General features: G+C 35.8%; 1 protein-coding gene across 1 annotated transcript in view; it reads left to right on the top strand.

Annotated features, from left to right (window-relative positions):
- The window catches only part of RYR2 (ryanodine receptor 2), a gene marked incomplete at both ends in the record, with an annotated part of 441,781 nt that overhangs the window by 417,067 nt on the left and 11,904 nt on the right, over positions 1-12,810 (top strand). Inside the window, 4 exons of the mRNA XM_082305460.1 lie at positions 1,056-1,186; positions 1,829-1,871; positions 4,528-4,661; positions 12,472-12,532. Of these exons, the coding sequence (XP_082161586.1) occupies positions 1,056-1,186; positions 1,829-1,871; positions 4,528-4,661; positions 12,472-12,532 (369 nt within the window). The remainder of the gene's footprint in view (positions 1-1,055; positions 1,187-1,828; positions 1,872-4,527; positions 4,662-12,471; positions 12,533-12,810) is intronic.

Raw genomic sequence — 12,810 nt, 5'->3', positions numbered from 1 at the left:
ACTAGAAGGGAAAGGCATTATTATCATTATTTGCCATAACAAATTGCCTTCTTTCCAATTCTGAAACCCTGAAGAAAAGACCAAATATGGTTTCAGTCTCTGTCTTTAGAGATATACTGCTTTCAAAATTAAAAATCTTCATAACTGCAGGTCTGTGTATGATATGTTTGATTCCGGAGATTGCTCTGCATGAAATCCACTAAATTTTTCTCAATTAGCTGTCTGAAAATAAGATTGGAACTATTGTTATTGTATCTAATGCAATCACCATGTTGCTTTGAGTAGTCTAATTTTTATTATTGCTATTTCAGTGTACTCATGTCCAGTCTTGACTAGTAATACAGTCAAGGTGGGTAATGCAGGGTGGGTGAATTTTGGGGACCTGTAAAATATAAAATTCTTTGAATGTCATCCAGCTGATGAAGGAGAGTTGTAGGTAAAGCCTGATCCTTATTGCTCAGGTGTCTCAGCTGCTGGCAAAGAATTACAGAGCACAAATCAAGTATATGGAATGTGAATGTGATTTAAGGAGTTTTCTTTTTACTGCTTCCAGTCTTTCTTTGCTCTATGCTGTGAAACCACTTTGCTTCCCACTGTGAAACCTCAATAATTCTTTAAAAAATGAAAGGCAACCTCTAACACCTCTGGGTGTCAAAATGCAATCCAAAAGTGTGATCCCAAATTCATATTTTGGAACTAGAATTTCTAAGCATTTAAAAATTATTTTTATTTTAGCTGTTTTTCACTTGACTAGCTCTAATAGCCCCATTGCACTGAAGAACTATTTTTATTTGAAGGATCACTTTTCAGGGTTTTTGGCCATCTTTTACAACCATGTGGTACACTGTAGTTATATGATGATGAATGACCTGCTCCTTCTGTATCTATACCTTTGCCATGTTCTGGACAATTGTCAAGTCTTTTAATTTTTTTAAATACTGTTTTTGCTTTGTTAAGTTTTCATATTTAATTTTTCATAACAACCAGGTTGTCTTAAAAATTTGCAGACATGTCAGTGCATTTTAAATAATTCCTGGTATTTTTTTCAACTGCAGGTTCCACTGGTTATTTTTAAGAGAGAAAAGGAAGTGGCAAGGAAATTGGAATTTGATGGGCTGTATATAACTGAACAGCCATCAGAAGATGATATTAAGGGACAGTGGGATAGACTTGTAATCAACACACAGTGAGTTTTTACCTACTCTATCTCTTTATAGTTTTGGAAGAAATTGTTCTTCAATCTCCACAATTATATTGTTGATCATCCAGCTTGTCCAAAATAAACAATTGTGAGGGATGTATTTCTGGCAAGGATATACAAAATATTTCAGGCACCTGTTATGCTAATGTTTACTATTACTTTTTAATTTTATTCATTCCCAGGTTTTTGCTTTAAAATTATTTCTGTTCCATTAAAGAAAAAAAATGGCAATTAATTTCTCTTGGCAAACAGAGTGATGGTTGTGTATTGCTGTCAGTTCAAGAGTGAACTGTACTTTGCATCCTTTTAGCATCTCTTGAAGGCTCTCCTTTAGGAACATATTTAAAGTCCCAACTCTCTGCCTGGTGGGACTGTGTGATCCAGCTGCTTTAGAACCCTGTCTGCAGGCATTGGCTCTGCCGCTCTTTCCCAGCCACGCTGACATGGCGGGCTGAACGCCATTTGACAACTTTCATTCCAGTGACTTCACAAATGACTAGCTGGTGGTAGCAACAACAAAGAGTCTCTTAGAAACAAAATCAGTATGTAATTTTTATGATGTCTTAGTAAGTACTGCATCTTCTCATGATTGTCTAAAATGTAATCTTGTTTATCTGTGTTTTTCAGGTCTTTTCCAAATAACTATTGGGACAAATTTGTGAAAAGAAAGGTAAGGCTTATTTTTAAAAATATATATGACATTAAAATAAAGTTTTAATGCATGTTTATTTTCATGTTTGAAGAAACGTGGACTACACTTCTTTGAAATATAACTTTGATTCAGTGTAGATTTCTGTATTTACCATTTTAAAATACACAGAAGTCCTTACTCACCTCATGCTTACAACTACTTTTGTGTGGCTTGGATAGTTATTCTTTCAAACTTTTTCTACATACAGCTTGTTGTATAAAACAGGAATTCAAATACATTCATGAAATTCTGTGGAGAATTTCTGTGCACGCTTGTATGTATATTGCAACATATGTAAATTGTTTTGTCTGTATGTATTTATGTATTCACCTCCATGCACACAGAATAGAGTCCCTCACCCAGGAGAGGGTTAGAAAGGAATTTAATAAGAAGATAGGACATATTGAGATGTTTAAGCACAGGGCATAGTCAGACGACTGTACTGACCAGCAAACTACATACATGCATCTGGCCCTTTTTGTCCCTTACTATTCTATTTTCCCACACTTGTTCCTCCCCAAATCACCTAAATCCATCCCTTTTCCCACCTTTGCTTCCTCTGTATAACATCCAATAATGTTCTGTGCAATCTCCAAATACTCTTCATTCACTGTCCCATAATGTATCCCACATCCCTTGGCAGTAACCCTTAGTCTGAAAGGTGGTCTGGAGAGCTACTCCCAATGACTCATCTTGATGGGTTTCACACCTGGACACTGGAGCTGAGGCTCTCCTGGGACAGCCCTGGGAGGGACCAGGCAGGGTGTCCATTCATTGGGAGTCTGTAATTTGGGTTTCTGCCTGCCATTGTGCCCTGTGCTCCTTTATGCTTGAGGAGATGGGCCATTAATGGGCTGATGGTTGGGCCTGGGAGTAGCTGGGCAGGGTATTCTTTGGACTCTCCCCCAACCATTGTCTCTCTGTGGTCCTTTGTGGGTGTGCAGATGAGCTTTTATCACGTAACTTAACAATGTCTGTCTCTCAAAATAGTCCTCCTAAGCAGAGACTGTTGAAGTTCATTTCTTATGAACGTTATGTCAAATGTTTTCTCAGCTCGCTCTTAGAAAAGAAATGTTACGTGTGTACCATAGCTTACAACAAGAATAATCTTCCTAGTGCATTTTGTCACAATTGGAAAAGAGGGTGTTTATGTTGTTGGATCAGATTTACCCCTCCTTCACACCATTTAATGCCAATCTTGAATCACACTTTTGGAAATATGTCTTTTTAAATACTAGTAGCTCTTCTGCTTCATAACAGTTTTAGGTCAACCTGTCTAAAAATGCTTTGAGTTGTGTATTCACTTTGCTGTTGAAAGTATTTTTTTGCATATCTGAAGTTGTTACATACATATTTCTATCTGTCTATCTAAGCAAAGAGGGGGGAGCTTGCACAGAGTACTCAAGAAAGAAAATAAAATTGTATGTTGCTCCTGTCAATGTAGTAGGTCACAGAAGGCTCCTGTTAAAAGGAAAGGAGCGTAGTCTTAAATTGTGTGGAAGGTTTGGTACTTTGTCTTTGGATGAGGAACTGCTCTACATAGATTATGTGCCTTCAGATAAAGTATTTTGCAAAGAATGTTTTCTTCTATATATATTTATATATAAACGTATTTAAATCCCCAGCCTAGTGAATGATCCACAGTCATGAAGCACTGTTTTCAGGCATGGGACAAAGAAGGCTTGTCTCTCAAAATCTGCAAAAATATCAATAAAGATTTAAAGCATTGCTTATTAGAAAGCTGGTAAAATACCACCTCACCTGCAGGAGTCATTCAGTTATGATCTTGTTATCCAAAATTTTGTATTTCTTTGAGTATTCTTTTGAAAATGAAGAGAGACAGATAATATTTAGGAAGGAACTGTGTGTTCAGTGAGAATGAGAGCAAGTAAATGTTCATTTCCAGAAAAGTTTAATATGAAACATGTTAAATTTTGTAAGAAAAAGATGGGGGATAGTTTGAATTCACAAAAAAACATTTTTAGCTGTAACTCTCTGTTCGAGATCTTTTGATTCCTACATATTCTATGGGTATTATAGTTTCATTGCATTATTAACTAATAAAAATAAGATCATAAAATTATGCAATGGAGCTAGTTAATAAGCGAGAACATTTTTCATTACTATTTCAATGTGAAATACTTCCCCTTAAAAGAAAAAAAAAATCCAAAATTCCCAATCAAGACATTCAGGTTATTTAAAAAAACTTTTTAAACAGAACAAATGTGTATTTCTTTTCTTAAAAGGAATAACTAGTAAGGCTGAAATACTGTCTTTGAGAATCTTATTTTAATCAGAGCTTTTCCTGAAGATCGGATATTCAAAACATCTCTTTCCTGTCTGACCTCATAGTGTATTTTTTTTCTGTCAGTGATGATATTGATATAGTTATTCTCCTTCTGCTGGGTTGTTTTCCTCCTCCTGTTTTCATTAAATGAGTAGGAATATCTTATCTTTGACACCCACCTCCTGCCTCTATTGAATTGGTTGCAATTGAGCAGGGAAAAAAAATATTACTGACTCATATGATAGACAGATGGAAACAGATGAAAAAGATCGTGTATGTTAAATTTCTTGTCCTCAGAAACAGCTGGTCTACCCAACTGATTCTCTTAACTGTTCCTCCTAACTTTAGGTCATGGATAAATACGGTGAGTTCTATGGCCGTGACAGGATCAGTGAATTACTAGGAATGGACAAAGCCGCTCTTGATTTTAGTGATGCTCGAGAAAAGAAGAAACCAAAGAAGGATAGCTCCTTGTCTGCTGTGTAAGCATTTGCTTCTGGTTTGTTTGTGTGATTGTTGGGGTTTTTTTGGTTGGTTGGTTGGGGTTTTTTTGTTTTTTTTTTTTTTTTAGTTTTGGGGTTTTTTGTAAGTTAAAATCAAGCATTCAAGGTTTGTTATTCAGCTTTGAATTTTCTTGTTGCACTTTTATGCATAGCTATATAAGATAAATCAATTCCTAAGTCGAATGATATAGTGAATTTATTTCATTATAGACAACATATATTCAGGACTCCAATGTTTTTTATGTGTGAAGATTTAATTTAGTGCACAGCTGCTTGAATGCATCACATTCCTACTGTTTTGATAGTGTCATTACAACTGGGTTGAAAACTCCTTTTCCTAGTTCTCTCAGTTCAGCTCAGCTGGAAAGAATGGGCAAAATTGGTACTGTGTGTTCTGATTATAAAGTAATGATGGAATAAATTTAAGTGATAGTGACCAGTAAAATCTAGGAAATTGGATTATTAGTCTTCATATCTTTTTATGATTTGTTTCCTCTAAACTGTGTATTTGCCTATCTGAGAGACAGACTTGAAAGAAAGCCCCTAGACATTCAGAGTAATTTCATTCATTTTCCTTCTTAGGGAAGGGACATCCTCAGGTTTTGTAAAGCACTGCAAAAATGTTTTTTCCAGTTCTATGTTATAAAAAATGATACTCAAATAGATAGAACACATTTTAACAGATGGACTTTTAATGCTACAGAGATTCTAGTCTAAGGGTTTATTTATAGCTTTCTTTAAAAGCAACATTTTATCAGTGGGTGTGCAAGGATTATATGAGGTAGACAGTGGGACCACTAGTAGATTAGAATTGCATTGAAGCAAGGGCTGATTTTGTAAAGATGGATCTTTAATATCCATCTTTTATAAAGCTGGATAAATAAACCTGGAGTCCATTTAAACAATTAATCAGGTGCAGTGTTAAGGCCCAAGGACTCTGTGACATTGCAATACTAAATAGAATTTAATATTGTGGCAGAAGTACTTTCCAGAATACTTTCTCACCTGCTGTTTTGCTGCTGGATTATAGTAGGACCCATGCTTGAGTTTAGAAAAATAAAAAAAATATTTTTATTACTTTTATTGTTGGTATAAAAAGAAAATGAAACTACTTTCCCTTCCCTGTGTGCTCACGACTCATATTTGGGAAGAAATTTGAAATAATGTTTCTGTGAATACTCTTGAAAAAACAGACCAGAATGACGCAGTTGGAGAAGGCTGATGAAATACTTAATTTCAGAATCCGACCTAAAGGATACCAGTTTTTTGTTACATGTCTGACATCTACTCCATGTTATATATGTTAAAAAAAAAAAAAAAAAAAATTACAACCTCATCAGTCTTTCATGTTCTCCCTGCAGAAATCATTCCATACTTATGACAGGTGAATATGCTGTGGGAAAATTAACAACTATGACAGAAATTTACAGAACCATTTACATAAAATTCCTATGCTTCAGGAAGGTACATGTATCCACTCTTTACCAGTTTCAAAAATGAACACTAATGAAGCTACTAAAACTTAGGCATATTCCAGATTCAACATTTGAAATATATTTACAGTGCAATGAAGAGAGAGGTGGGAAAAGCACTGGAGTTGAACCCTTACTACACCACTTTAGGGCAAAAAAAATGGAGAATGGTATGACCTGGTGCAGATCCCAGCTCTAGTGCCTCTGCTTCTGCATGTGCCAGCAGGAGGTGGCCCAGACTGAGGGCAGACCACATACCTATGTCTCTCTCAACACAGAAGGGAAATGCAGCATGTAGCATTTCCATTCCCGATGCAAATGAACCAGGTTTTTCTTCTGTCTCCTTGACCCCTAGCTCCTGCTGTTTCTTCCCCTTTCCTGTGGGCAAATAACCTGGGATTCCCTTCCTCTGTCTTTCTGCAAGGGACTCAGAGCACTGTACTTGCAAGTGACCATGCTCCTTCAGAAGCTCCTGCCTGTCCCACTGATATACTGCATAAAAAAATCCTCAGTGTACAGTTACATTTTAACTCTGGAAGAGCCATTCAGCTTATGGATGCAGTCTTGAGTATTTTTTAAGTATATATATTTAAATTTATAAATATGTATTTAAATGTTTAAATAATTATTTAAATATATTGCAGTGTTATTTAAATATAACCAACTAAGGAGGATGATGCAGTTGGAGCTTTACTGTGGATTAGACAGTAAAGACAGTTAAAATTTGCACACGGATTGAGACAGTGCACTGTCCCTTCTGGGGTGGAAGGTGTTAAATTAGCTGCAGCATGGATGAAGTATATTTGAGAGAATAATATGAAAGACACAAAGATGAAAGTTATTTATCAGAGGTGTCATAGTGAGGATTACTTCTCAGTCCCTTTACCTTCCTAACTGCTTTTGGTTCTGCGGTCATTAGTCTAGTCAGAGTCAATAGAAGAGGCAGCTGAGGCTCAAGCATCTGCAGCAATCAGGGACATAAGGCTAATTTGGGGGAAAATAAGCAGGGCTTCTGTTGAATGCTCATGTGGTAGAAGAATTCTTCCCCTTTCAAGAAGAGAAAAATGTAAATAATTTTCTCCTGGAAGATGCAAGGTTTCCATATTTTGACAAGAAGATAAACCATGTCATAAATGTGAAGTATTCAAAGAATGAGAGCGGTTGGCCTCAGAATGTGGAAGAGGTTAAAAGGTCTTATTCTTCCTTGTCATGAAAAACAATAACCTAGGTTTTCTAAATATTCTGGAGCAGGTAACCACCTTGTTAGTAATGTAGTATCTTGGAGAACAGTCTTGTCTCTGATAAACTAGTAGACTTCCCTCAGGTGACAGCCTGCCCCTTGCCCATAATGGCTGGTGAAAAAGTAAGGGATTTTATTTGAGGTAGTTTCTACACCTGAAGTCCCAAGATTTATACCTGATATGATGACACCACAGGATTTACAAACCTGTGGATGTGCCTGTTTGTTTGTCCAAATAGAAGTCCAAGTGGGTAGTGGCTTCAGCCTTCATGGTTGAGAGGCAGGCATAGTTACTGTTAATGTACAATGTCCAAATTCCCAGCCTGTTCTGTTGAGAGGAATGATGCATATGTGGGAAACTCAACTTCAAGCCTTTCTACTTATGGATGCTAATGTAAGATACCTCCTCCTTTGATTATTTACTTGGGAATCTTAAGCCTAGTGCATCCTTGCAGAGACTTTGTGTAGGATACCTTAAAGTAGTAATCTGTTCTATATGCTGTATCTCCAAGGCAGACCGGTAACTTAAAGACACCGAGTAACTCATTGTTTTGTTTTGGTTTTTGTTTTGGTTCAATGCTTTCTTTTTGTAATGGTCAGCTGGCACCATTCTCTAGAACATATCACCTGCTGATGTTGTTCTGTGCCTAGCGCAAAAGGAGCACTATTTTGACACAGTGCAATAAAAATGATAATATTTCCTACCCAGTTGACCAATTAATAAATAATGAATATTTCTAATCTGATGGGATGCTTTCTGTTGTACAAATAGTAACATTAACAGATCTTCCTAAACACTGTCATTGAAACTCATTAATTGGTAAGAATGATCATGTTTTCATTAATGATTTTTCTTACAGCTGTAGAAAGATGGGTCGTGTTTCTGAACTGTTATCTCTGTTAGATTAGCCTCCTGAAACAAGCTGAAAGAACCTTTAACAGAATATTTCAGTGTCTGCTAAGAAAATTAACGTGAAGAGCTAACTAATTAAAACTAACTCTTCCCAGTTTTAGTGTGTCTGTCATTTTGGAAAAAGGTTAAATGCTGCTGCAAGGCTATTTTTCAGTTTGAAGTTAAAGTAATCATAGTGGTTCCTCAGCTGGCAATGCCCTGTAACTGCTCTGAACAGCTCTGATGTATGAACATTAAAATGATTCAGGCTGAAAAATTCAGAATTTTCTGATTCCAGTTAACATTAGTACCATGTGATTGTCAGAGGGCTTTTTTTTTTATAAGGGAACTGTTGAAAACCTACTATGTTATACCTGGAACAGCTGACTGCAGTAGGCCTTAAGAAAGAAGCTGTAAAAAGTCTGGGTGTTGTTGAAGGTGATGAAATACTAGTGCAGGTTGCAGCCAAACATAATACAGGCAATTTCTCACAATTTTCCTGTCATTAATTCACATTGTGCATTCTCACATCATGCCGTTGTTCACCATCACTAAACTTGGCTACTACAACTACAGCGCTACAGTGTATAACAACCTGTTCAATGGTGCAGAAAGAAGTCAAATAAAAATTCATTCAGACTAGGAAATTAATCCAATATAAAACTAACTAATGATAGTCCAAGGGAAATTTGAAACCATACTGTTACTTTTTGATTCACAGCTGTAGCGCTTAATTTTTATATGACCTCATATTCTTTTAAGTCTTTGAGCTGCTTGGCAAGGTAGTGAGCAGAAATAAACAGGAGAATGCAGTATTATGTATGTTATTATTGCTTTGCTATCCATATCAGACTTTAAAAAATGAAGATACAGAAAAATGAACAGTTCCTTTTTCCATATAGGTCAACATTCACGCTATTTTTGGGAGCTCTACAGCTATTGCTGTTTGTAAAATACAAAATCATCAAAGTAAATCAACTAGAGATGAGTTCCCCTGGTGCTGGGGTTTTTTTGCCATTTCATGAGAGTGTGTCCTGCCTGTCCATAAGCAGTTGTCTCCATGGTGTTTCATACGTAAGACAAATACAGTTATGACTAGGTGGAATGTATTCACAAGAATATGCCCAACACTAGAAGTGAGTGGTGTTGGGTCAAAATAAAGTTAGAAATCAACTTGCTACAATAATATTTCCAGAAATAAATTGCAAAAGGTTTTGGTTCATTTTACCGCCTGAATATGTTATTGAACAATATTTGAATGAGAAACTGTTCTTAACATTTTTGACCTCTCCTCCCCCCCACCCCCCACTCCCCTTTCTTTCTAGGACAGAGTTTTCTATAGACTTTTATTTCTTCAGTAACTCAAATTTGGGGCTAGAAAATTTGCTTATAACTTGGGGTTGATGAAAATGGTATCAGCAGCTCTTAGCTGTGCTAGGCTGTTGTTGGAGAAGTCATTTGATTGTTTAAGAAGCATTCCTAGCTTTGGTGAAATGACAGAATTCTAGATTTATCTTTGAGTACTCTATGGTATCTGGAGCATAGCACAGTTTGGGGACCTTTGAGACTAGCATGATTCTAATAATTTCTTTCAAGATAGAATGTGAATTTTGTTATGGATGCATCTTTCCATCCTTGTAGACTTGAAAGCCTGTTAGAAAAAAACTTGCAGGTTTTATTTTTCTAGTGTGTGTAGTTTGTTTATTACGCAAATATCATCCCTGCGATTCTAATCAGACAGTAAATGTCACCCAGTGACTATGACCTGAGTCACCACAAAAGAAACTCAGGTGAAACCTTAGGCTTTAGTTTCTACAGAGTTGCTGTCTACCATGAAGGGAATAATGAAGCAAAACCAATTGCTGACTGTGCTATCAATGTGCCCAGTAAACTGTGAGTTTCGTGCCACCTTATGAGAAGTTTTAGGTTTAACCTAGTAATTTGTTGCCTTTGCATATGTAAAAAAAAAAAAGGGGGCAAATGAAATGATAAAAAAGAAAACTAAGGTCTGTTGAATCTTGTTTAACTAGATAATAGACTCTAGAATTCACCATTAGTCTCTGTGCTTATGTTATTTTTGTCTTTACAGAGCATTAATAATATAATTGTGCTCTTTTACCTGCTCTCAGCTAAATGTATGGTCCTGTGGAAGTTCAGTGAAGGCAGAAAAGTATAATTCACTGTGAATAAAGGGTAAAAAAATTAACCCTAAATGAGTTACTGTATCATCTAAACGTTTTCTGCATAGAAGTAAAATGTATGTATGAAAGATGCGCTGTGTGTAAATTTGAGAGCAAGGGTCAAATCTTTCGTAAATTAGAGAACTTCTACTACATTTCTTCTGCTTTTCCCTTTTTGTTCAAGTAGACTAATACACTTCAGAAAGAAAAATGAATTCTTAATTAAAATAGGCTGTAGACTATTTGGAGTAGAGGTCTTGATCTAAGTTTGATTTAATGCTGTTTTTCAATTATAGTAGCTCCACTTATATCTATGTAGTGTTTATACTATTATACAGGAGGTTCAACCTGAGTCTTTTACCTTTTAGTTTTATGTGTAAAAATGGTGTTAATTTTTGGTTGTATTAAAGAGTAAGTACTGTTGTGTTTAATACAAGTAGAAGTTTGGTATTTTGGTGGCAAAGTATTCCTTGGGAGTGTAATATTCAAATAAAGCTATTACTTTTATGTGGTTAGTGGCTCTGGCTATACAAGTAAGAATTTTGGAAATCAGACCTTGATAGACCAGAATTTAACTCTTGGTATTCCATCTAAGGCCTCAGGTAATTCCATATAAACATCTGGCACAGAAGTACCACATGGTTTCATATACGGCAGGTGTGTGACATCTGTCAGCATTATTTCTACTTGTACTTGTTTAGTCATTGCCAGCAGGTCTTCTCTTTCAGGAACACTGAATTCACTCACATTTTAAGGAGAAAAGTAGGACAGATGACATTTTTCATGCTATTATTTATATTTGTTGCTGAATTGTGATCCAGGTTTAGAATTTTTTTGTGTCAATATAATACAGATGATCCAAACCTTTCCAAAAAGAAAAAGTCAAAAACTAGAGAGGATGAGATACAGTTACAAGCAAAGATGGTATAGCTCTTGTTTGGTAAGTTAGTTGTATCACTTCTCTATAGAGGAAAAAAAAAATGCTTCAGGCAAATTAATGGGTTTAATTCTAGTGCAAAAAATGTAGCTTAATGTTGAGACATTTATTTGTGTTGATAGAGTAAGAGGAGAATTAATACCTAAAGATATTAATTAAGGAAATACAAGGGAAAAATTTGGAGAGAATAGTTTACAGTATCAGTCTGTATAACATAAAAGTTTGTTGAAGAGAGGAGAGGAAGAGAGGCTAACTGGCTAATATAACAAAGCAACAAAAACTGTGGAAGAAACTGGGAGCCCACACCTGGACCCAGCACTCCAGGTGTGGCCCTACTAGTGCTGAGTTAGACGGGAAGGATCACCTCCCTCGACCTGCTGGCAACGCTCCTCCTCATGGAGCGCTGGGTTACATTAGCCTTCTCTGCAGTGAGGGTGCATTGCTCGCTTATGTTCAACTTGCAGTCCACCAAGAACCCCAGGTCCTTTTCTGCAAAAGCTTTTAGTATACATTTCTCTTTCATTCACATTTATTCCTGATATCAGTGGGAAAAGCAAAGGACACAAGCTTTGAGATTCATTTCGCCTCAGTTTGTCTGTCTTTAATTTAGTCATCTAATTGTATCACACAAGGTATGCTATCATAACTAATGGTAAAGAACTGGCATTTTGGGGTGCAAATTCTCTGGCCTTTTTTGACAGCTACTTCAGGCTTAGATGGGTCACATAATTAAAAAAAAAAAAAATCTCTTTTTCTTCATGGATTATAAAGACAGTTCACTTCACTTGTATGTATATAACATTGTAGACATCGATCAGCATTAGGTCTGCTGAATCCAAACCAGTATTTATTTGTTTTTCTGCCTTTTTTTTTTTTTTTTTTTTTGACAGGTCCATTCCAGAGTAAAAGCGTGAATTAGAATAAGGTTCTGATATATTTCAGCTTTTGAAGAAATAGATCAGCTGTTTTCTCCTGTGTTTATGTGGCAATACACTTCCTACAGATTGCATTGCGTATTTTCCCGTTGTGTTTTGATATAAAATGCAATTTATTTATTTATTTTTACAGGCTAAATTCCATTGATGTTAAGTATCAGATGTGGAAATTAGGAGTTGTTTTCACTGATAATGTAAGTTTATCAGTATATATATATACACACATATATATTTATACACACTGTATATATTCACCTTCTAAAAAGTGAAACAATAAGTCTCTATGCCTACAGACATCATGATCTGTAAAGAGTTAGAGCTTGTTCAGGACTAGGTTTATTTCTAAGGGGAGGACTGTAATATCTCTTATAAATATGTACTTGTCTTTGAGTCCAATAAAAATTAAATGATAGAGGAAAAGATGAAATTAACATTTGTAGTAATAGTTAGTAAACTATTTAAATAATACTTA

This window comes from Platalea leucorodia, assembly GCF_965183815.1.
Source record: "Platalea leucorodia genome assembly, chromosome: 3".
Lineage (NCBI taxonomy): Eukaryota > Metazoa > Chordata > Aves > Pelecaniformes > Threskiornithidae > Platalea > Platalea leucorodia.
This window is presented reverse-complemented; position numbering and strand designations above follow the sequence as displayed.